General features: G+C 38.6%; 1 protein-coding gene and 1 long non-coding RNA gene across 2 annotated transcripts; both read left to right on the top strand.

The window, feature by feature from the left end:
• The first annotated feature begins 1,453 nt into the window (after window positions 1-1,453).
• On the top strand, window positions 1,454-19,556 carry LOC130090987 (putative ferric-chelate reductase 1). The gene is made up of 6 exons (XM_056258657.1): window positions 1,454-1,520; window positions 2,598-2,698; window positions 2,782-2,976; window positions 18,878-18,973; window positions 19,065-19,248; window positions 19,540-19,556. The coding sequence occupies exons 2-6, from the start codon at window positions 2,600-2,602 to the stop codon at window positions 19,554-19,556; spliced, it is 591 nt and encodes a 196-aa protein (XP_056114632.1). The 5' UTR covers window positions 1,454-1,520; window positions 2,598-2,599.
• Window positions 19,557-20,526: 970 nt separating this feature from the next.
• On the top strand, window positions 20,527-20,840 carry LOC130090920 (uncharacterized). Its single transcript, XR_008807745.1, has 2 exons — window positions 20,527-20,591; window positions 20,719-20,840. It is a non-coding gene; the product is annotated as an uncharacterized LOC130090920 (long non-coding RNA).
• Window positions 20,841-26,977: the final 6,137 nt, after the last annotated feature.

Genomic DNA, 26,977 nt, shown 5'->3' with positions numbered 1-26,977 from the left:
GCCGTCCATGCTGTCTTAGCTGTCCATGAGCTAGCAGCAGGAGCAACTTTATGACTCTCTATGGGCTTCTCACTTGACTTTATGCCTCCACATCCCCCCGATTGCGTGCGAGCTTCTACTTCTGTCTATACGGTAATTTCTGTACTGTGCGACAGAGAGTCGCGTGTTATGACGCAATTGTTAGCCTATTTTTACAAAAACTGCTTCTACGGGGCCACAACGTAAGATACAAGGTAATGGAGCCTTTTATACATTGTCGTGTTTCTTTAGAAATAAACAATGGACAAATGAAGTCTTTAAACGCCTCAGATGTAAAGTTATTCGCTGTCAAAGTGACGCCAAAATGAATGGGAGTCAATGGAATGCTAACAGCAGGTGAAGGCTTGTTAGCCAATGGCGGCCCCCGGGGAGACTTCAGTTTCCAGCTGGTAGATTACCCCCTTGCTTTTTACTAAGAATTTTTTGACACTTAGGTCAAAGCTTAAGAGCCTTTTTGAGAAGTTTTATACATACGGGCCCAGCATATGAATCTCAACAACGGTGACAATAAACAAAATATTGACAAACAGATCAACTTTGAACTTCACAAAAAAGTCACAATAAAACAACGGCAAAATAAAAGCAAACAGGAACAATTAAAAAAAATAATAGGACAATTCAGCTGCAAATTTATTCACGCTGCAATGCATGATGGGAGCCATGGTTGAGTTTTGATTGGTGGCTCCCTTCATGCACTGCAACATAAAGCATTTTGTTTGATTGTCACCATTGTTGAGGTTTGATGTCTGTGTTTAAAAAAACAGCACTGCTCTCAAGCTGTAACATCACAGATTTACTGTTATGATTTTACAGCCAGAAAAAAACTATTGTTCAAAAGTCAAGAGTTCAATTAAAGAAAACATGACTTCAAATGAAAATTTCATTAACATTAAAATTGTAATTTCTGTTAATTCTTAATAAGGACTTTTGTAGAAGTGACAGAAATAAATAAATAAATAATAATAATGCAATAATGTGTAATGTCTGGAAGTCAGTTGCAGTCGTTGTGTTTCTGTGGGTCTCTTTTTCTGTTCTTGTTGTTTCTCTTTCCTTCAATGATTCTGCTTATTAAAATCAGGTGGCACTACTAATTGTCAATCATCACATGATTAATTACTTAATTATCATCATTAACCTCAACAGCTTCAGTGTTATTTTAACACCCAGTCTGGACCATAGGGTCTGGACATATATATGTACACTGAAGGGTGTTAATTTAACACTGGGGTTTATGTAAGATTATGGTTTTAAATGTATTATTTTTTTAATATATTATTTTGATAAGCGTTCTTTTAGTTTACAGATTTACTACATAACAATCCGACGACAATTGTATTTCCTCATGCATTTAGTGGGGTGTGCTCATTTCCAATCCGGTTCTGTGGGCTTTGTCCTTTACTTAAACAAGGAATTCATTACTCATTTTCCAAAGGTGTGAAGGTCAACGTATCTACTGGTGAAGACATCTAAAGGTAGAAGAAGTAAAAGTAGCATATATGCAAAGTTTATGATTTTGATTAAGGTTTGCGTAGTTTATTTAATTTTTTTCTGTATTGTGGTGTTTAATCCATGCCAATTATTCAAGTTTATAGATTCAAAAGTCTGAGACCACTACTCTTTCTTTCTTTTTTTTTCTTTTTTTTTGAATGGGCTTTTTTATTTTACTTCTAAAAAGTAGCAAACTTTTTTTTTTTTTTTTGTAAATTGAAATGCAATGGATAAATTGATTGGAAGACATTAAATTAAGTTTGCTAATTACTACTAAAATAAAAAAAAGAATATTTTTTTCAGTGTAGTTATATTGTATAGTAAATTGCAATTTAATATACTACTGTAATACACATACACCTGAAAGACAAGGTTTAAGCCTAGTCCCAGACTAAAATGCAAGTTTGAGCTGTTTTAACTGAAAACCGCTTGCACTGACATGTCTTAATGTCAATGCCATTGTTTTGTTTCCAGATGCACACCATGTTTTGTTTTCTAAGGAATGTTTATAAAAGCTACTTAAATGTCCTAATTGAACTAAATCCTGGTTTATTCTAAACCCTGTCTGTGAAACCAGGCCATATATTTATGATTATTATTCATTTAATTATCATATTATTATTTGAGATATTGAACTGAAAGTGTAAAATTTTATAACTTTAAAGAATTTGGTATGAATACCACAGGTTTGTGCAAGATCTTGTGCTTCAGGGGAAGGAACAAAATCTCAGAGATTCGTTACATGGGAAGAGTGCACAACCTATAATATTTCTTATTAATTTTACTCTATAATGTTTTTTTTTTTTTTTATGTTTTTTCAGAACCATAAAACTAATAATTTAAAATCAAACCCTTCTATACATAACAATTAGTTGTCCAAATAACAAATAGTTCATTGTTTGAGTAAAACATACTTGTTTGCAGAATTATTATATATAGACAACATTACTTTAATTATAAAATGTTTTATTTTAAATTGTAATCCATAAATGATTTATTCCATAAATATGATATACGATCATTTTAATTCAGGTTCATTTTATTAAATGCATATATAATCTTTTTCTCAGACATGGAGAGTAAGCGGATGTTTTTAGTGGTTTGCGTTATAGGCTGTGCAGTGTCTTTCATTAAGGCTGAAAGCAACCTATCAACACCAACAACTTTGACTGTAAGAATACCATTTACTCCTTTCCACAATTATTTGGTTCAAAGAACCATTATTAAATTACCTTCTTTTTTTCTTATTCATAGACCCAAATCACCCGCAATGAGTGTGGAAAAACCAAACTGTGTTTGGACAACCCTAAAGGATGTGATCCTTCGGCTAGCTCTCAGTGTTTCTTCACCTCAGCTATCTTAACTAACATCAGCCTCACTGTTGAGCTCAGTGGCAACTCTACCGGTTACATAGCTTCAGCAGCTGGACTGACATCTAATATCCCTCAGGTATACAAAGCACATTTTACAACACACACTCTTCAATGCCTCTGTGGACCATACTACCGTAAAGCAAAGATGATAACATGGTGGTTGAGTCGTAATATATTGACTCTTTTGACAAAGCGTCTATATCCAACGCACATGGCACCCTTTAGCGTCATATGAGACGCAGGTATATGGCGCCTCCTAGTGGTCTAACCCTAACACTACCCCAGACCTAAACCTACCCAAAACCTAAGCGTGTTATATTGACGCTAAAGGGTGCCATGTGCGTTGGATATAGAGGCTTTGTCAAAAGAGTCAATATATTACGCTTTGGGATGAGAATGCGTTGGAGATTCCCCCTTCCATGTGAAGCGCTTTGAGTGCCTAGAAAAGCGCTATATAAATGTAATGAATTATTATTATTATTATTATTATTATTGTTTTGACCAAAAGTCATAAAATGGAAAGCCGATTTGGTGCCCCAGAAACATTAATTATTATTATCAATGTTGAAAACAGTTTAATTCTAAGGAATTAGATACAAGGAGAGTTGAGGCAGGGTGTTCCACCTCAGTGTTATAGGCCAATATGTGTCAAATTTGATTGATTTATGACCCTTAAAAAATCCACACCCCTCCCAAATATTCAAAAACAATGTGCTTTAAACTTTTAAAAGGTGAAGTGATGTATTGGGTAACGACAAACATACGATCAAAGGATATTTTTATTAAAGAAAGTTTTTTACATAAATTTGAAGAAAGTGTTCCTTTTACAATCATATAGCATTTAAAGACATTAAAAAACGATTTATACCGTTAAAATACAAAGGTTTAGCATTCATATATTTTAAGACATTACACTGCTGCTGGCTGGAGATCTAGTGCGGTGCACCCCTCGAGGCCCTGCCGAAACACCTCAGCCCTCGCTGGACGCGCCTTTTCAGCTTCCGGTCAGGCTGCATCGGCCCTGCACACCATGGCGGTGTTGCAGGTTTATCAGGCAAAGCTTGATAAACCTGCGCAGCGCCACTGACTTAGCGCTACGCGCTACAAAGGCTACTGCCCAGCCCATCGGCAGAGGCATGGCGAACCTTGTTGTGCTTGAGCGCCATCTATGGCTAAACCTCACTGGGCCGGCGATTGCTATAGGCGAACTAGGCGGTTGCCTAGGGCGACAAATGTGTTGGGGGCGCGGGCGCCCTCTAGTGTCGCCCTTGGCCTACTTCCCATTAATCACAGAATTAGAATGACAAGCGAAACAAAAACATGTTTATTAAACATGATCATCCTAAGGCGCCCCTCAGCCATACGTTTAATTACTTGTCAACCTGATTATTAGATTGAATGGATGATTATTGTCGATCATTTCCTAAAGGGGGGGCGGGGGTTAGTTGCGTTACGTTGCGTTCTATGGTTACGTAATGCCGAGTTCAGACTGCACGATTTTCAAAATAATCGGGTCACTGTTGTTTTCACACTGCATGACTATCTGGGCTGGGTAACGTTCAGTTGCTGCTGTGTTCACACTGCACGATGGATCGGCGACAGGAGGTTTCACACTGCATGACTTTACAAAAGAAAGAATCGCCGACAACTTCTGCCTGGTCCGCAAACTACGTTTCACAACCAAACAAACGCGAGAAGTGATAAGGAAATAACGGAAGATCACGCATGCGTGATACCGGAGTTCTCGCGCGACACTGAATTTGTTATTAAAAATGATAGCCTACAAATTGTCTGTGCACTGATTTGTAGCGAAAAAAAAAAAAAAAAAAAAAAGTTTATGCAGGAAATGGTTGGGAAGACGAGGGGAGCAAGGACTGTGTTTTGCAAAGAGAGTTGGGGGTAAATAAATAATTTTGCAAATGTCCTGCTGTTGCTGCTGGTCATGCAAATGTTTGTGCTTTGTTTCTGTTTGATATAATTGTAAATATAGGCCTATCTATTAAATACTGATATTCTGCTCTATAACTACTCCCCCCCCTCCTCCCTGTATCTTGCTCTCTCATTGGCTGTCGGTCATCGCCGATGTAGTTTTTAGTCAGAACACATTCACACAGCAGGATTGTGAATCGCCGACAGGTACAGATATTTAGCATGCCAAATATCTCACGGGCGTCGGCGACTCGTCGGCGATTCTCTCAGATCGCATCTTTGCTCATTCACACTGCGTGATTGTCACTCGCGTGAACGAGCACCGATTTGCCTGTGATTTCGGGCATTTGTCGGCGATTTCTCAAAACCTGTCGGCGAGCCAAAATCGGGGCTAAAATCGTGCAGTCTGAACTCGGCAAGTGCTCGGCTGCTGCGCGCGCTGATCGAAAATGAAGCGGTCTAAACCCTCTGGTGCACAGGGACGAAAACAACAAGATAAAAAGAAAGCCCAGTATAGAGGTAAGTCTTCTCATCTCATCCATTAAGGTGTCAAATGTTCTGGCCATCGGGACAACCGGGAGATTCCCGCGGGCCCGACGTGCTTTTTGGGCCGATACATACATCTCATACTTTTATTTTTCTATTTTTGTCTTAACGGCCCATAAAACTCGTACATCGGTGGCCCATTCGTTTTGTTTTGCTTAATTGGCGGCGCTGGGTTACTTCCAAATATATAACTTACCTTCAAGTATAGAAATTTGTACAATACTCATGAAAGTTTCCTTTATTTTTCAGTGCATTTGTTTTACAATAGCCTATAGCCTATGGCAATTACTGTCATGGGATTAATATTATATCTATTATGTAGTAGTAGTGTAATGTAGACAGACACTGTAATTAAATCTTTGTTCAATTTGCACACTGAATATGGGTTGGAGCTTTTAGTTTTGAACTCTCAAAGTGCACCAGATTGATGAATTTAACATTAAAATGGACAATTTTCTTACGGGGAAATACCCCAGAAACCCTCTTAACCTTGTAGCAGCCCAATAGATTGTAATAATAGTAGGCCTAGTGGTGGTAGTAGTTGTAATTTATCTATTAAAAGTTATTTATGGTCAGATAAAATATAGTTGTACAATGCAACTATGATATAAATATCCTTGAACGTTCTTTGTAGCATTTGTATGAACAATTTATTGTTTAAGTTTTTGAGTAACTATAAGAGCATGTTTAGTTTAATAAATACTTATAATTTTTTTAAGGGTGGGTGGGTGGGGGGCGCAAAACTCAATATCGCCTAGGGCAACCAAAGGGTTAGAGCCGGCCCTGCTGACATCAAGGAAGCGGACAGGACGGCGTTCCTCGATTTCCCCCATATCCAACACCGGTCTCTTCAGCCCGCCGGAGAAGGGATTTTCAGAGAGGTTCACCGAGGCGCAGAAGTCTTCTCAGGCCATGAGACACTTTCTGCCTAAACGCTCCAGCTCTGCGTCGTGCCACCACGAGCACGCCACCTCCTCAGCCAGCCAAACCAGCGCCTTGGGTCTCCCAGCCCCGCCCTGCGGCTGATACCCGAAGTCGCTCAAGGTCCGAGTCTTGTGCTAGCCGGACCGCCCTCGAAAAGACAGTCACTCACAGCTCCCTGTTCAATTCAGGCGGCTGGAGTTTTTCTGAATGTAGTCAATGGGCCCGTCGCACTGCACGCACCCCTACAAACAAACGCTGTTTTCACAGCGACCCAAATAAAGCACAAAAAGATAATGTTTTCACAACACACAACACATGGGTATCCGGTCCCCATGTATTAGGCTAGGGCGCCGTCTATGAGACGACTCTACGGTGCTCAGCCAGAAACTTTGAGTCCCACTCATGCGAGGTGTCAGTGGTGCTCTCCTTTTTACAAGAGCTTTTGGGTGCGGGTCGCTCCCCATCCACGCTCAAAGTGTACGTAGCGGCCATAGCGGCCATATCTGAGAGACGAGAGAGAGATTGACAGCCAATGTCAAAACCAACAACATGACAGTTTATTGTAATGTTAACCCATAAAGCTAAGTGGCTTCTTAAGTTTGATAATTAATCTGCTATGTCATGTTTATGACATATTTATGACAGGTTGTGATGTCTTAGTAATGTCAAGTTGTCATGACAAAGACACTGACAGGTTATGATGTATTGGTTTATGTCAAGGTGTCATTACCGAGACATCTCAAACAATGTCATATTTGCATAAAAAATGTCATAATTGAGTGAATGACACTTAATGACAGTTGTCATAAACATGCATGAAACCTCCTTTATATTCATGACATGTTTCATGTCATGATTATGAAGGTGTCATGTCAGTCTTATGCACCCACTTTAATGAGCGTGCATCACTAAGTGCACTAGTCAGATGTGATTCAGTTATAATAGTTTAAGTGTAAAACAGTATGACTTTTCGTGTTGATCCTTCGTGTGATCCCACATCAAATAGCCAGAAAGTTGCACTAAACGAAATATCAATTAGTCAAACAGAACGACTATCACTTGAATTCTTTTAATTTATTCCTATAAAGACTGAAGGTTGACAGCTCTCAGAGTCTTCACCTAAAAAACATAGTCCAACAAACAAAATGTGAACACGGTCATCTGCTATCTGAACAAGATGACTAAAACTATTGGAGTAATAAAAACACATTTACAAAACACACCAGGTCTGGGTCTATCCTCATTCAAACGTTTGTCGTTTGCGAGTGATGATGCCACAAACGGAACAGATTAAGTTACTTCATGTTAAATGTTAAAAACTGAAACTGCTCGTTGGACATATTTTAACTACTCTTTAATGATATGTTTAATGCATAGCCTACGCATTGTAGCATGAGCATTTACGGCAATTTGAGGTAGAACGACAACTGCGCATGTGCGTAGAGGGGGTGTCTGTATGAGATGTGAAAGGTGAGCAGGAGAAGAGATATCCATTCTACAGACAGACTTGTGTTCTATTCCTTTAATTTTCCTTTCTATTGGTGAACCGAGTTGAATGTTTATTGTATACTTTCTCACGTAATCTCTATGTATGTGGACGAGTGTGGCGGCACTTAAGTCATTTTAGCTATGGAACCCGGGGAAAATACGCCTGCTCTCGTCTCTCGTGCACCTTTTCATCCGATACCACACTGATTTTCTCTCTGAGTTTCATTCTCCCTCTGGAAGTACTGTAGTGGTAATATCGAAGGTCACAGTTGATATTCTCCCTTTGGTAGGCTACTCCCTGGGTTTTGTGCTGAACTAGCTGAGACATTTTTTCTTTGAGCTCTGCTTTTAGGGCCTTATAAGGCTGACACCTGTCCTGCAGAGAAGGGAGGAAGGATGTAAAGGCCATGACTTCCTTACTATAGAGCATAGAAGCGTGGGTATCTTGTCCTACTATTGAAATCTTGGCTTAGGGAGTGGCGTCACTATTTGGAGTGGAGTCGTTTTGGATGGACCCTTGGGGTTGACGCACTCTGACTCCGGTGCAGTTCATTGCCACACCTAAGGCTTGCCTAGAAGAAAAATGCAGTCAGATTTCACAAGTTCACACTCACATAATTAAAGGTAAGAGTAAAGGTTATGCGTATTTGGCGTGCTGTCCGGGGGTAGGGCCGTGAGCTTGGAATTTGACCTGAACCCAGAGTACTCCCCCCAGGTTGTGATAGTTAAAACTAGAAGTGAGGAGATGGTGTGGTGGAGGGATGCTGATAAATTGTCAACGAACCGAGTTAAGTCTGCTGTATACCTCTTATATCGTTAATTGTGTTGATTATCTAAATGCGCTCCTCTCGTGTTAATTAGGTTTATTATCGGAACGAGCTCCTCCCGAAATATAATTTTCTTTATAGACATTGTTTGTGTATCTGTCACTGCCTGTTTAATTTGTGTTTAATCAAGTCCATAATGGACCTTATTTCAAGCAATGTGTGAGTAGTTAATTCCATATTATGTGCGGTTTAATACACTATCACGGTCAAAAGTTTGGAAATTTTTTTATGTATTTGAAGGAAGTGTTTTATGCCTGCCAAGGCTGTATTATTTTATCAAAATACAGTAAAAACTGTGAAAATTGTATAAAATATTACAATTTTAAAGTAACTGTTTTCTGTTTTAATATATTTTAAAATGTAATTTATTCCTGTGATGGCATAGCTGAATGTTCAGCAGCCATTACTTAAATTTTTAGTATCACATGATGATCAATTATTAATAATTATTATTGATGGTCAATCATTTATAATGGTTCTTGTCAGGAATGTTGAAAAATGTTTTGCTGCATTTGTGGAAAATGTGATCCCTTTTTCAATTAAATTGATCAAAAGTAACGGTAAAGACATTTATAATGTTACAAAAGTTTTTTACTTCAAATAAATGCTGTTATTTTGAACTTTCTATCTAGAATTTTGATAAATGGATCACATTTATATTTTAAAATATATTCAAACAGAAAACGGTTCTTTTAAATTGTAATGTTTACAATATTACTGTTTTTAGTGTATTTATGATCAAATAATACAGCCCACACGCGCATGCCTATAGACTAAACACGTAATAAGCATGTGCATGCTGTCACCGCTTTCACAGATTTACGTTTTTGTCGATAGCGGTACTGTTTTCAAAAGCTTGCATTTTGAAACCCGTTTTCAAAAGTTTGGGGACATGCTTAACGACTAGCTGAAACATTCTAAGACTGAACTGAACACATTTAAGCCTGGCTCACAGGAGTTTTAATTTTTTTTTAAACCGATTTTGAAATCTGGTTGCAGCACACACTTGAGGAGAATCTTTGCAGATTTTCTTACCTCAAATCTTAAACATGCTCACACTACAAGTTTTGAAATTCGCGGCGCATCACACACTACACAATGTTATTAAGATTCGTGCCAGAGGAAGTGCCTCACGTGATCTCACGCAACAGATCGGAAGCAGAAAGGTGGATGTAAACAAAATATCTGTCCTTCATATCAAGTCGTGAAATTCGTGAAAAGGTTGCTGTGACCAAGAAAGTGAAATCTAAAAAAAATAAAAAAATAAATAATTTTAATAAGGAGATTTCTAATGAATGGCGTCAGCTCTGTTCAATAGGCTACAATAATCAATGCCATTGATCTCTATAAGGTAAAGCATCAGCAGCGTTGCCCATTGCTGCTCAGCTGAGCATTGTAAAGTGGAGCTCAAAGTTAAAATTAAACATTAAAATAATTAACAGCTTGTTTCATTTAATCTATCTTTAAATGAACATAACTAGTTGAAAATAAATTCTTTACAATTGGGCAATTCCAGCGTTATGGGCATGACATTTGCAGTCAAAACTTGAAATATAACTTCTCAGAAAATGCATTTAATACCAATATATTATATAGGTCTATACTCCCTTAATAAATGAGTCCAGACATTAGAAACATATTTGTCTACACATGCGTTTTATATTTAATAAGAGGGAAATAAACATGCATAACAAATCTTTAACTTTTAGGTGGCAAAATATTTTTTTGTAATTCTGTGAATTACACTGCGCAAACCAAAGTAATAGCCTAGAGAAGCTACTACCCACCGGATGAAGAAGGGTTGGCGCTCAGTCTCCACAGATAATAAAATATTCATATTGTTTTATTTTATTTTTCGTGTTCGCATTTGAGGACAAAACAATTAGGCTATGGATGTGACCGTTCTCCGTGAGCGCTCTGAAAGCGGCACTAAAAGATGCTTTAAAACTTTCACAGAGACATCCAACATAAAGCAGAAAACCTTTCTTTAAATTGAATTTAGTTTTGTATTAATTGTATCTTAATTTTAATCAATGTTTCATCAACCAATTGCCTGGATTTAATAAATACGAAGTTGGCTAAATATAGCAGACAAAAAGGAAACAGATGCGCAGGCGCGTGAACTGGACCTGGTCTCATAAATGAACCGAAACTCAGCGTATAAGGTAGCCGCCTCACAGACATGTCTATTTTTAAACAGAACAATTCAAAACGAAAGAAAACAGACTACAGACTGCTCTCTGCTTATGTAGCCTAATCCGTATGAAATGTGCATTTCTCTCTGGCGCATTCACTGCGAAGATCGCATGCATCCTGCAGCGGAAGAGTTGCAGATAGTTCAGTATCGATATCATATGTATCGAAAACCCGGGTTGGCGGGTGTTAATGTCAAGCCCTGCTGAACATGTAGGAAACTCGTCTTCGTGCCTGCTGACCACAGCATAACACTTATTTATTTAGCAATAAATAAATAAATGGAGATAATGCGTGCATCGCGCTGATGAGTCACTCAAAATTACCTCAATGGAAATTCCTTCACCATGACAGCCCTGTTTCTTATAGGCTATTGTGACAGTACTGGCGTAATCACAATCTTGCTCATCCCGATAAATATCAAACATGTTTCATATGATCGGGGCGAGCCCGATTTGAGTGAGAGCAGATTGGGAGGTGCAAGATTCGATCTGTGAACTCCTCACATTATGAACGCCTCACATTACCAGATAATCTGTGCCAAACTTTGGAACCGATCGAGGTTTCTCCGATCCTCGACAAGATTTTTTTCTCCGATTCTCGGGAGGGGTAAATCGGGCATAAATCGGCCTAAAACTCCAGTAGTGTGAGCGAGGCATTACAGACTGTTTCCAACGACGGCAGCAGATTTTAAATACCAACTGTGAACACCAACTGAACGCAACGGTCTCTGACTGTGCGTTTGGGCATGATCAGTGGTAAGTATCAAATTGTATTCAAAATCGGCCTTACAGTTGTTAAGTGTGTCCCCGGCTTTAGGCACCCAAAACACAGTTGTCGTGTAAATGAATGGCCAAAACGCATGAGAAGTTTTCCGTTTAAAATCGAAAACGGTGTCGTGTAAACGGCCCCTTAGTTGACCTAAGCTGTTTCTCAATATACTTGTGTTCTTGTGGACTTGTGAAACGTCATCAGTCGCTGCCCAAGTACTCAAAAGTACTGTTTCAATTCAAAGTTCAGTTCAAATCCCCAGATGTGTTCTTGATCCGCCCCTTTGATCGAGGATGCATCGAAAGGTGACTTGTGTGGACTTGACTCAGCCAGGTATCCCAGAATGCATCTTGCACCCACCAGCAAGCGTCAATAGCGTAGGAGAAAATCCAAATAATTAAAAAATACTACTGTTATTGTGTAACGAAATGTAGTTTAAAGAGTTTTTCAGGTGAGAATGTAGTTGTTTAAAGATCAAAGCTGTGGGTTATTTACAATGAATGCGCCTATTTGAAAATGTTTTCGTAGTTGTGAGATCCAGGTGATCACCGGACACTTAGCGCTCTATAACCCCGCCTGGAACAGCCTTTCCTTGGCTAGTCCTTCTGACGTTTGCCACTGGATCTGATGTCTCTAGTCTATTTGCTAAACATGAGATATAATTCGTCTTGTGTATCTAACGGGCGATCTTTGGTGAAGTTTCATAACTTCTTAATATACACTCACCTGAAGGATTATTAGGAACACCTGTTCAATTTCTCATTAATGCAATTATCTAATCAACCAATCACATGGCAGTTGCTTCAATTTAGGGGTGTGGTCGTGGTCAAGATAATCTCCTGAATTCCAAACTGAATGTCAGAATGGGAAAGAAAGGTGATTTAAGCAATTTTGAGCGTGGCATGGTTGTTGGTGCCAGACGGGCCGGTCAGAGTATTTCACAATCTGCTCAGTTACTGGGATTTCTAGGGTTTACAATGAATGGTGTGAAAGGGGAAAAACATCCAGTATGCGGCAGTCCTGTGGGCGAAAATGCCTTGTTGATGCTAGAGGTCAGAGGAGAATGGGCCGACTGATTCAAGCTGATAGAAGAGCAACTTTGACTGAAATAACCACTCTTTACAACCAAGGTATGCATGCATTTGTGAAGCCACAACACGCACAACCTTGAGGTGGATGGGCTACATCAGCAGAAGACCCCACGGGGTACCACTCATCTCCACTACAAATAGGAAAAAGAGGGGGGCTACATCAGCAGAAGACCCCACCGGGTACCACTCATCTCCACTACAAATAGGAAAAAGAGGCTACAATTTGCAAGAGCTCACCAAAATTGGACAGTTGAAGACTGGAAAAATGCTGCCTGGTCTGATGAGCCTCGATTTCTGTTGAGACATTCAGATGGTAGAGTCAGAATTTGGCGTAAACAGAATGAGAACATGGATCCATCATGCCTTGTTAGCACTGTGCAGGCTGGTGGTTGTTGTGTAATGGTGTGGGGGATGTTTTCTTGGCACACTTTAGGCCCCTTAGTGCCAATTGGGCATCGTTTAAATGCCACGGCCTACCTGAGCATTGTTTCTGACCATGTCCATCCCTTTATGGCCACCATGTACCCATCCTCTGATGGCTACTTCCAGCAAGATAATGCACCATGTCACAAAGCTCGAATCATTTCAAATTGGTTTCTTGAACATGACAATGAGTTCACTGTACTAAAATGGCCCCCACAGTCACCAGATCTCAACCCAATAGAGCATCTTGGTTCAGAGTGGTTCATGTAGGTTGTCTGCGAACCGGAAGGTTGGTGGTTCAATCCCCGGTTCCACCTGACCAAGTGTCGAGGTGTCCATGAGCAAGACACCTAACCCCGGCTGCTCCCGACACGCTGGATGGCGCCTTGTATGGCAGACACCGCCGTCAATGTATGAATGAGTGTGTGAATGGGTGAATGTGAGGCAAATGTAAAGCGCTTTGGTGGCCATTGGGTCTGTGAAAGCGCTATATAAATGCAGTCCATTTACCATATCTTTGGGATGTGGTGGAACGGGAGCTTCGTGCCCTGGATGTGCATCCCACAAATCTCCATCAACTGCAAGATACTATCCTATCAATATGGGCCAACATTTCTAATGAATGCTTTCAGCACCTTGTTGAATCAATGCCACGTAGAATTAAGGTAGTTCTGAAGGCGAAAGGGGTCAAACACAGTATTAGTATGGTGTTCCTAATAATCCTTTAGGTGAGCATATTTAGGCTGGTGTTCCTAATAATCCTTTAGGTTAGCATATTTAGGCTATTTAACTGTAACATTGTAGCCTACTAGAGCGCTGACTTTGTACGTTTGACTGAATCGTTTACTTGTCTTTATTTTTTATTGTATAGCTTATACCTTTTACTTATACTTTTATAATGGCTATTATTGATCTTTAAAACTGATGTTTAACAAAAAGAGTGTTTTGTCATATTTCATTATATTACAGTGCACAGATTATCAGAGTAGGGGTGAGAGGGGCACAACCTAACGCAGGGCTAGTAGTAACACACTTGTTTTAAATACTTCCACACATGCTAGCATGACAAAAGTTAGTGTATTTACTAGTAGCCATATCAACACTATATAGAGAAAAAATTGTGCCAAAATTCAGAAATCTTTGGAACATTTATTTAACCATGGCAGAAGTAAATTTTTTGCTATATAATTTTTTTAAAATTAATTTGTTAAATTTAAAATCAGACAAATCTGGTAATATTCTAATATTATATCTGTTATTTAACAGTTTAGATAGTTATGTAATGTTGATCTAACCAGCAGAAGACACTAGCCGAGTTTAAATCCCAGTTGCGCAGGTGGGGAACGTTAACACTGTTACAAATGTGCCCCTATTAGAACTATGCTATTCTATACTTTTATGAGTTCTATTGAGAAAAAGGAGAAAAAAGTCAATGTTCAGAAATTATTAATTATGTTTTGAACTATATGCTGTATAGTTGTGTTTTCCGGTGTGTTTGTTGTCAAATTAGTTTATTTTCAATAATATAAAAAATGCCATATTTTATATGAAAACATTAATAATTTTATATGAAAATATTTTAGTTAGTCTTGTATATTTGTTGTCACATTTTACTTCCATTCTTTCAGGGTATATCAAGAAAGAAATATATACTGTATTAATGAAACAAAGCCACATGTGTAAAAATGTGGGAATAAATACTCTGAACCCTAAGTAGGTTTACACAAACTGAGAAAGTCAAAAAGTGTTAGGTTGTGTTCTGCTCTCCCCTACATCTGTGCACATATTGCTTGAACCACATATTAATACATTTAATATTTTTTTAATATAAAACATCCCTGCCTCTACTCTTTTACATTTCATTTTGTTATAAATATTAGGGCCTGGACTTTAACGCGTTAATTAAGATTAATTAATTACAGACTTTAACGCGTTAATTAATTACACAAATTATTTTAATCACACTTAGTTTTGCACCGCGGAACGTTTCTCACTGGATGAGTTTCGGCGGACCGATTATACTGGCGCACCAACTAGCGCTCATGACGAAGAAGCTGACGAGATCGCTTTGGTTGGCCGGTGGATGGGAAATTTTGTTATAAAAAGCGAATGGATGGAAGCGTCGATAAGAGCATGGTTGTGTGCAAGCTATGCAACAAGGAATTCGCTATTGCTATTATGGTGTGTTCACACCGAACGCAAATAGAGCGTCAAATACGCGTCTATCGCGTCTAGTTAGACGCTTGAACATTTGCTCGAGTCCAAATTTTTCAACTTGCCGGGAAGACATTCGCGGCAAACGCGTCGCCCAATTCGCGTCATTCGCAACGCCCGGCGCGATTGATGCGTCTATTCGCGTCTTTGCATTGACTTTGTATGTAATCTACTCGCGCAAATAATTAAATTCGCGTTCGGTGTGAACACACCATTAGTGTGTTCAATATGCTATTGCTACACTTAATGGCAAAAATTGCACTGGTCTGCTGGACTTGGTTGAACAAAAATAAACTATTTTGTTGCTTTAGCTTATGTATTCAGTCATTATTCAATAGTATACTAAAAATCCATGTGAAAAAAATTACTTCTCACTGTTCTCAGGTCAAATATTTATGCAATTAAAATGCGATTAATTTCGATTAATTAATTACAAAGCCTCTGATTAATTAGATAAAAAAAATTTATCGAGTCCCGGCCCTAATAAATATACATGCAGCAGTGAAGATAATCATTGTATGCGTTGTCTGAACCACATTTTTGTGGCTACTGGCTATTTATATTTCTAACATATTTAATTTCATTGTTGCCTAAAATATACACACTGAGATAACCGGACTCGCCAGAGCGAGCTGAATGACACTATCAAGAACGCTACTGTTCCATTTGTAGAATTACCATACTTGCGTCCTTTTGTTCTCCTGAATCACACTTGGGTTCCAAAAAGTCCAACTACCAAGGACGCTTGTCCGAACTTTGCGTACTTGGAATTGAGAAATGACCTAGTTTCCTAGTGTGACCCATAGACTGTAAAAAAAGATGGACGATGCCCCTTCCCTCTCTTGAAAAGTGAAGCCGCCAAAGTCCTAATATGGCGCTGATTTGGGACCTGATTCTGCGCAGTAGTGAACGCGGGACCCGAGTCTGCACAGTAGTGAGCGTGAATTGGAGCTGCGATATCAATGTACTGCCCTCACTCCCGTAGAAACGGTTAGTACAATGTTTATTACAGAGCCACGCATTGTGTCAGTGTGAAATAAACAGTTATGGGCATGTAGAAATTAAAGGGTTAGTTCGCCCATTTTAGACATGAAGTTGTATGCAATCCTTACCAGCACTATAGTGCATACACACTGACCCACTCTGTTGTCACCTCCCTGGTCAGAGTTCTGGCCGCTGGAAGTTTTTCAATAAAGTACTCCCGGTTATTTTCCGGGGCCACAAAACTGTGCGTTTTAACGTGAAAAAATAATTTGCGTTTCAAAGCTTGATTAATTTACCACACAAAAAAACACGCCGGTCAAAATTCATACCTCAGTTTTAATCGGCACTATTTTCTATCCATTTCTATCAATCCGCGCATTCCGATCAGCTGTTCCATAGTGTTTACACAATCGATTGACAACGACGTAAAAAGTATTAAATTAACAATGGTGCGAACTTGTAAATTCCCAGGCTGTGACCACAAGGATGTGCCGTGATCAAAGTTCAGATTCCATCGTTTTCCTGTTTCGAATATAACTATGAGACAGCTTTGGCTGGTCGCCATCGGCTACTCTGCGGGAGCTAAAATATCCAGAATAAAGGATTTACGTGTGTGTAGTGCTCACTTCAGCGAAGACGATTACATCCCCAACCAAGGAGGAAAAGGAAAATTAAAGAGTTTTGCTGTACCAGTACCACGGGTAAGCTCTATTTACTAACTTTATGATCCCATGTCTAAACTGTACGGTAAACAAGCTGATGTTATAGTCTCCATTATAAAACACGTGAAAAGATGTCTAATATAAAAACAGTAGGCCTATATAGGGATATTGGTACAATTTGCTGAGAAAACTATTTGATTGAACACACACACAATTGAGGTTTTGTGTTGCAATCAATCGTTGTGCTAAAATTACTTTCATCATCTGATCCGTCTGACATTGTGCTAAAATTGGTTTCATCATCAGAAGTTTCGCAGTCAGACATGTTGTCAGCGAGTCACACTATCAACAGCTGATCGGAACGTGCGCACTGTTGACGTTGACAGCAGCGCGGATTGATAGAAATGGATAGAAAATAGTGCCGATTAAAACTGAGGTATGAATTTTGACCGGTGTGTTTTTTGTGTGGTAAATTAATCAAGCTTTGAAACGCACATCATTTTTTCACGTAAAAACGCAGATTTGTGGCCCCGGAAAATAACCGGGAGTACTTTATTGAAAAACTTCCAGCGGCCAGAACTCTGACCAGGGAGGTGACAACAGAGTGGGTCAGTGTGTATGCACTATAGTGCTAGTAAGGATTGCATACAACTTCATGTCTTAAATGGGCGAACTAACCCTTTAAAGTTGAAGCTCCAATCTCCTCCCGAAAATCCCCCAAAAAGTCTGTTGGACTACTTCGTTTAGAGATTCTGTCAATCATGACGTCTCATTCCCGTTTTTATAGCATCAAATAACTAAGACTAAACTTTTTTTTTTTTTTTTTTAAACGAACACTTAAACTTAAATCAGCGTGATGAAAACTATACCTAAAATGACAGAAAACATCTTTGGAAAAAATGTATTTGAAGTTTAATTTGATTATTTAGTTTCCATCGTGTCCCATTAGACTTCATGGGGTGGGCAGGGTTAATTACCTATACTGGGACCAACCACCTGAGATGCTTTGGCTTCACTTTTCAGGGCTTGTGCAGCACGCTTGGTGTGACCTAGTTTCCTAGTTGTTTGTTACCATAGCAACCTATTGTGTCCACCTGCCCCTTGTTAACTCACTCATTTAGGATGTGACCCAATTCAAAGGCTGCATCCTTCGAAGGACTCAGACTTTAAAGGCCACGCCTTCGAATGCCGCGAAGGTCAGACCGAGCATTGTTAAATGGGACGGTCTATCCTACGAAGGGGTGTTCTTGTTGCCTAGCAACTGTAACAGCTGCCGTTTAGTGACAGTAACATTTGTACTAGACCTTTTTGCAAGTTATATTAAACTGTCTGAAAACAAGTCTCACAAACTGTCTAAATATGTTCACCAAGGTCCATTTCTGTATATAATAAAGAGTATAAACTTTATATAATTGCATCTTGGTAAGAAATAAGGCAACGTTTGAACTGATTTAAAGTTTTATTTGCAACCACACTGTGACAGTTTAAGCAGTCTGCTATTTGAGTTTTTTTAAAAAATTTTGAAAAGGGACCATGTACAAATTTTATCATCACTAACATACTTCCTATATGATCAAATAAAACAAAATTTCTTAATACAAAACATACAGTACATACATTTCAGTCCGTTTTTAAAATCGAGTAGTCTGTTAATAATGTGTGTGGGGAAATGTGAATAAAACAAGTTTGTCTGTTTGTTTGTTTTTTCCAACCCAGTTATGAAACAACTATTATACATTTAAATAAAAAATAAATTATGCTTTTTTTTTTTTTTTTGGAGTATCATATGCAGAAATGTCCAGACTAGATGGAAACCAACCTAATCCTGCTTTTACATTACAGAGGCAGTCTGCTTGGTGCTACATCCATTTTCTCCTTCTCAAAATAACACACCCCCAACTTTTGTTTCTTCTTATTTTTTGCAGGATCGTAATGTAATCTTTGTCTGTGGAAATAATAATGGCGGGTTTTTCTTCCAAACTACAATGCTCTACAATAATACACTGTGGATCACAAATATAGTAAGGATGTTTGTGAGCGTATTGTTTGAGCACTCAAATAATTATCAAACAATCAGATATTGATATGTGAATCAATATCCTTTTTCCCCAGCCTAATGTAAACAATATCCAGGGTTTGATACAGTCAAGCTTGATTCAGTGTGTTTTCACCATCCCCATTGATGGAAACGTCACATCCTTCCTAAGCGGTGGCAATGGCACAAATTTCAACATCAGCAACATTGCTAATTCCCAAATTCTCATGTTCCTTGACATCTTGAAGGGATCAAACAATGGTGAGTTTGTTACATTACATTACAGGTTATAGGATGTGTAGCTAATGCTGAAAGAAATATATTTCATAAAAAATCTCGGTAACACTTTACAATAACAGGGCATGAATAATCATGTACTAATACCTGAATTAATAGTTACTTCAACATGAACACATGATTAGTGAAGATATGAAATCATGAACCAATGAAGAGTGATCCTTAACTACGACAGGAGTCATATTGATTCATGCATGAATAACAGTAGCCTTAAATATGTTGGTATATTAATGGGATTTTATGTCCTTTTTGCAGCACTTTGGTCAATGTAAGCGGTGTTAAAAATATTTTAATAAAATATCCTTATTTTTGTAAAACAATCCATTAAAAATGTATCAAATATTGTAGGTTTTGCTCTAGGTCACTAATCAAATAAACACATTTATAACATGACCTTATGTTTATAAATTAAAATATTTTTTTTTGCATGGATCATTAAGTTGCTTAATTTCTATGTCAGCTTAAGTGCTGCTGTCATTGAAGTAAAAGGTGGACATACCACATGCTAACACGTTGTGAAATATGTAAATGTTTCTATTCAACTTTCACAAAATAAATGTTTTTATATAATAAATGTAGTAGGGAAAATGTATAATAAATATGAAAAATGCTAAATTTTTACTAGTGGCCTCAGACTTTTGGTCCCAACTGTACATGCATAAACCCTGAGCTGATTATTGACTGCCATTTTACAATTTGTTTTAAAGGAACTGTGCTAGGAGCACCAACAAGTGTACTTGAGTCCTCTGTTCGGGTTAATCTAGCTAATGTCAATTCTACTAATGTTGTAAGCACCACAGCTGGCACCACAGCTAACTCCACAGCTGGCACCAGAGCGAACAACACAGCTAACTCCACAGCTGGCACCACAGCTAACACCACAGCTAACACCACAGCTGGCACCACAGCTAACACCACAGCTAACTCCACAGCTGGCACCACAGCTAACTCCACAGCTGGCACCAGAGCGAACAACACAGCTAACTCCACAGCTGGCACCACAGCTAACACCACAGCTGGCACCACAGCTAACACCACAGCTAACTCCACAGCCGGCATCACAGCTAACACCACAGCTAACTCCACAGCCGGCATCACAGCTAACACCACAGCTGGCACCAGAGCGAACAACACATCTGGCGTTACAGCTAACACCACAGCTACCACAGCTGGCACCAGAGCGAACAACACATCTGGCGTTACAGCTAGCACCACAGCTACCACAGCTGGCACCAGAGCGAACACCACATCTGGCACCACAACTAAATCAAATGCCAGCATCTCACTCACCAGGCTACTGAGTCATGGTAAATACATTTCTCAAAAGTTCTCCAATGTTGTGTTAAATCACACTTTATTCAACAACTACATTTATGTTCTTTTCTCAATGCATCCAGTTCAAATAACTCTCTCTTTTCTTGTTATGACTTACAGAAGCAATTTGCTTTCTCAGTATCTTCTTGCATCTGATCTGATGAGACCCGAGAGACCTGAGGACAAACCATGCTTTAGAGTAGTATATGGATATAGTAGTAACGTTGGCATATTTTCCAAAAATATTCTTATTTCTATTGGTTTATTTCTTTTTCTGATTCTTTACCATCGGTGTATGAATGAGTGTGTGAATGGGTGAATATGAGGCAAAATGTAAAGCGCTTTGGTGGCCATTGGGTCTGTGAAAGCACTATATAAATGCAGTCCATTTACGATTTACCATTTACTTTATAGGATTATTCACAAACATAAAAGAAACCCATGTGTGTTTGACATATACATGGTGTTAGGTATGTTGCACACGTATAAAAACTTTGTGTCGTTTTAATGATCTTCTAACATTATTCATTATTTACTGATAGTGCAAATGATCATGAACTGATCATTTAAAGAGATTTGAAGTTACATTAAAAATAATTTGTTAAAATAACACATAAATAACAATTATAAAAATAATTAAAATACAATGTTATTAAACTAAAATCATTTTGTTGGTAAATGTTTACTTAATATACTTACTATATAAAAACATATATTGTCTCTTTAAAATATACATCATATTTTCTGTCATATAATGTAAGGGTAGATTTTCAGGAGGCCAGTGTTTCAGGCTACAGGATTGACGAATGACTAAAGAATCGTTATCAGCATGCTGGTGTAAAACAATGATGGTGGTTATGGTTACATTTGAATTGGTTACGAAATATATGTATAAAGCCCTATTAGGACGGGATTAGTTTTACAAGGGTAGATGGAGTAATGTAATTTTACCACAGGACGTCTGTAATATTAATTTACGCACCACCATCACCTCCCTGTCGTAATGTGCGTATTACGTTGCTTCCTGATATCACGTCCGTAAACACACACACACGTGTTTATTGCAATCAATTTCTTCCGCGTTGAATGAAGAAATTATGATAAACTTAGTCGATGCTAGTCTGACTCTGTTATGGTCGAGGAAGTTGCACATGGCTTGATGTGTTCGGGTCTGGCGGCCCACAACCTCGCAGTCGGACCGCGTTTCCGGTCTCACACGCACAGCAACCAGGAGGAGAAGGGAGGGAACTTTGTGTTGGCTTTTAAGTTCCACCGAAGTCACACCTTTTGAGTTTGGCTTGACAAATGGGAAAAGTGCAATTTCCAAGCGGGAAAATTCCTGGCCCTTTGGATGGAGCATGGTTAGAATGGGTCTGGCAGTTCGTTTCCATTTATACTCTGATTAATATAACAAACACACACTGCAGTCTATGAGGAGGTGATGTACACTAAAGTGTGAGTCGTTGAATGAGCATTCCTTTAATAGGAGACACGATATAGGTGGCGTTACATTAACTAGTATTTCTCTCATAAAGCTTGCATAAAATAGTATCCAATACCAAAGTCATACATGACAATAGTAATCATACACGCAATGTTCTGGAGATATGCATGTTCATTTATAGAACAGTTTGTCTATAAATGAATGCAAGAAGGTCTGTTTTACAGGCTATGTGTCTTTATGGCCTTTGCTTTTCACATGGCTAAATTTTTTCGAGCAATAAACAGTCTTATCTGATGGTAGAACTAGTAACTGAGGCCTTTTCCAGCTCTAGTTGCGCTTTAGGGGATGGATCATACTCCGAGTGGGTTATAAAGATTATTTGTTAAAAGTAACAAAATAATTAAAGGGTTAGTTCACCCAAAAATGAAAATTCTGTCAGTAATTACCCTCATGTTGTTCGAACCCCGTAAGACTTAAGATATTTTTGATGAAATCTGAGAGGTGTCTCACTCCTTCATAGGCTACTAGGTAATTTCATTCTGCCGGCCCAGAAAAGTTAGAAAAGACATCGTTAAAATAGTCCAAGTGACTAGAAGTGGCTCAACCTTAAGTTTATAAAGCGGCGAGAATACTTTTTGTGCGCAAAACGCCCCCAAAATAACGACTTTATTCAACTATTCATTTTCTTCTGTGTGGGCCTCTGACATGAGTTCACGAGAGCGCCACGATGCATGACCGATGACGCTCACGATCATTTGATGGGAAAGTGTGAAAGGTAAGCCATTCATGTTTTTTTTTATGTTTTCTCGTTGGTTTCTCACGATTCGGACATCCAGGAAATACACACTTTAGAAGCATTTTAAACACTACATCGAGACGCTTCTGCGTCATCTTCTCAGTTCTCGCGCATGCATCGTGGCGCTCTCGTGAACTCACGTCAGAGGTTCACACGGAAGAATATTAATAGTTGAATAAAGTCGTTACTTTTTGTGCGCAAAAAAAAAATATATATATATATATATATTTTCGCCGATTGATAAACTTACGGTTGAGCCACTGTAGTCACTTGGACTATTTTAACAATGTCTTTACTAACTTTTCTGGGCCGGCAGATGCAATTGCCTAAGCCTATGAAGGAGTGAGAAAACTCTCAGATTTTATCAAAAATATCTTTATTTGTGTTCCGAAGATGAACGAAAGTCTTACAGGGTTGGAACAACATGAGGGCGAGTAATTACTGACATATAAATTACCTTTGGGGTTGATTTGACCCCATTCAGTGTTTAACTCCTCTAAATACATGATTAACACTTTTTTTTTTGCTTTATATTTAATGACTTTTCCTAATTTAATGGGGACAACTGGGTAAACATAAAATTAACATGATGATATGTTTTCAATGTCTTGTACACATTTTGTACCATCTGTGTTCTTTGGGGTCAATTTGACCCCAGGCTCATTTTGCTGTATACAACATATAATGCAGAACTTAAAAATGTGGAACGATAAAAGACATGCAGAAAAGGAATTTCTAAAATGTAAAAATCCATTGATTAGACGACAACTTAAAGATAAATATACACAAACTCAGATTATTTTTGATAAGAGGATACGGTTCTATAAAAGGCAATTTAGAAGAGGAAAAGCATTACAGTTGGATCGATTAAAAAATAATAACCCACAACAATTTTGGAAAGAAATTGGGTCCTAAGAAATTGAAAAAAATTCCAATGGAAATTATATTAGAGAATGGTGAAACAGAAAACGAAAAAGAAATAGTGATCAGAAATGGGGCAAAGATTTTTCAGATTTATTTTCGGGAAATTATATTTCGCCAGGTTTTGATGATGCACATTTAAATAACATTTGTGTTAAGAAATGTAAGTCTGAGATGATTATGGATACACCAGATTATTGTCCAACTATATTTTTGAATCATGAAATTACTATGGAAGAGGTTAAAAGGGCCATTGATAATGCAAAATTGAAGAAAGCATCCGGTATAGAGGGGATCCCAAATGAAGCTTTAAAAACTCCACAGCTATTAGAGATCCTATTTCATCTTTTTAAGACATGCTTTGACCATGGTATAATCCCGTCAACATGGCGTAAGTCTATTATTAAACCCGTTCCAAAGTCATCAAGAAATGATCCCAGAATACCCCTTAATTATAGGGGCATTAGTCTTCTTAGTACAGCCTATAAATTGTATTCCAATATACTGAATTATAGGCTTACACAGTACTTAGAAATGGGTCAGTATCTTGTTGATGAGCAGGATTCAGAAGGAAACGAGCATGCATCGATTCTGTATCGCCTATTATTAGAGCTAGAATTGCTGAAAGTAAATCCACCTTTGCATGTTTTATTGACTTTCAAAAAGCCTTTGACTGGATTAATAGAGAGCTGCTTGCTTTTAAACTAATTGAAGCAGGAGTGGATGGAAAATTCTATAAAACAATACAAGTAATGTATAGTGATACGTTTGCTAGTGTTGAGATTAATGATTTATTTATTGATTGGTTTGATACACCTTTTGGAGTAAAACAAGGTGATGCACTCTCTCCAACCCTTTTTGCTTTATTTGTGAATGATTTAGCTTTACAAATTAAGGATGCTAATTTAAGAGTATTATTTGATGGTACTATTGGGAATTCTATTATATGCAGATGATATAGTCTTATTGGCTGAGTCTGAGTCTGAATTACAGAAAATGTTAAATGTGGTTAATATGTGGCGTTTCAGGTGGCGATTAGCTATAAATCAAAGCAAAACACATGTAATGCATTTTAGAAAGAAAGGCACTGAAAGAAGTACACATATATTCAGCTATGGCTTAGTCAATTTGGACTATGTTAGTTCATATATATATCTGGGGGGTTTTCTTGATGATTTTTTGACCTATGAGGTTGGTATTAAGTCACTCGTTGATTCTGGCGGGAGAGCTTTAGGATCAGTTATCAATAAACTGAAAGTATGTAAGGATCTTGGATATTCTACATTTACTCGGCTTTGTGATGCATGTGTTTCTCCTATACTGAACTATGCTGCAGGGGTGTGGGGCTTGAAAGAATCCAAAACTGTAGATACCATACAGAATAGACTAGAGCCATACAATGTTTTTTGGGGGTTCATAAATTTGCTCCAATCCTAGCAATTCAGGGAGATATGGGCTGGGTACCAGGAGCTGTACAGAGAAAATGTGAAATGATACGATTGTGGAACCGTCTAATCCGAATGGCAGAGGATAGAGTAAATAAGAGAGTATTTAGGTGGAGTAAAGCTCACAGATCCCCAAAGGAGATCTATTCTATTTTTGAGGAGGTGGATATGTTGTATAGGAACAATCAACGCATTCTCATCCCAAGGCGTCATCTTATTCACACTTTTGACCATGCTTCAAAATCCGACGCACATGGCACCCTTTAGCGTCAGGTAGATGACGCTCATCCTCGGGCGTCATCTAACGCCTTTAGCGTCAGTGAGATGACGCTTCCGTTTTTAGCGTCAGTCACATGACGCTTCCGTTATGGGTAGGTTTAGGTCTGGGGAAGGGTTATCGTCTCATATTGACGCTAAAGGGTGCCATGTGCGTCGGATGTTGAAGCATGGTCAAAAGCGTCAGTTAGATGACGCCTTGGGATGAGAACGGGCTGGAACAATTTAAGCTGTAATGTCAATTCGCTTAAACACAAGTTGTTATTGAAATTTGAAGAACAATGGTTTGAAAATGTTATATTAAAGCCAAAATTAAGAACATATATGCATATCAAACAGAACTTTAGCTCAGAATTATGTTACATCTCGTTTATCTAGAAGCCAGAGATCCTTGGCTGCACAGCTGAGATGTAGGATTTTGCCTCTGGCCATTGAGGTTGGTCGATTCAAAAATATTCCAGAGGAAAACAGATTAGGTGTGCTGTGACCTTGGTTAAGTGGAAAGTGAATCTCATTTCCTTTTGTATTGTACACATTATGATGACCTAAGAGAATCTTTGTTTCTGGAAGGTACATGACAAATTTCTGAAATATTTTGGTATGCTGATGATCAAATTATTATGCTTGTTTAACTATGATGTATTCAAGTTCGCAAACTTTGTTTCTAAGACCTGGAAAAGAAGGCAAGCTAGTTTGTTTAATTAGATTTAATTTTGTTCTGTGTAGGATTATGGGTTTATATGGGTGGTTATTTGAATAAATGAGAATACATGTGTGTATGATTACTAGGGTTGGGTACCGAAACTCGGTGCCAATAGGGAACCGGTTCCGACGTAAACGGTAGTAACCAGACCGAATAAGAACGAAAATTTCGGTGCCTGATTTCGGTGCCTAACTTCATTATGCACACACGCACACACACACACACACACAAGGTCTCTCGCTCTCTCCCTCTCCGCCGTGCGTGTGCTACACAGTTTGGAGCACAGTTTCCTCTTCCTCGCATGCGCGCTCTTTCTCGCAAGGTTTGGCTGCATTTCACGTGTAAAATTACGTGTCAGAACGCCCTCTGGGTGTGCCGATAGTCTGAATCCCATATAGAATCAAGCCAATTCATTGGCTGATGGCGCGGGCGCCGCATCGACGCACTTACGTCGTCATATGTTGGCGCGCGCGCGCCATCTGCTCCTCTGATTTCTCTGCCGAAAAAGGAAGCTGGTCGGCAGCGCGAGGAGCTTGGCGGCGTCCCGTTCCCTTTTGAGAGATATGTTACACCAGTAACCAGAGATGTTCTCTTTCATAGGTTTACTCAACGCTGCGTAGCTAAGAAGCAGTGGATTTGTAGGCTGCCGTATCACGTGCCGTTTGAACTGACGCGCTACAGCGATCTGTCACATTTCAAAGAGCCAAAACGTTATTTATTGTGTGAATCTCGTAAAAATATTGACAGAATCTGACAGCTGTGGATTTGTTCCATATCAAAAGTAACCTTCTCTG

Source organism: Rhinichthys klamathensis, unplaced genomic scaffold (assembly GCF_029890125.1).
Source record: "Rhinichthys klamathensis goyatoka isolate OS25496 unplaced genomic scaffold, OSU_Roscu_1.1 h1tg000006l_1, whole genome shotgun sequence".
Lineage (NCBI taxonomy): Eukaryota > Metazoa > Chordata > Actinopteri > Cypriniformes > Leuciscidae > Rhinichthys > Rhinichthys klamathensis.
Note: the sequence above shows the minus strand (reverse complement) of the source record. Positions and strands in the feature narration are given on the sequence as shown.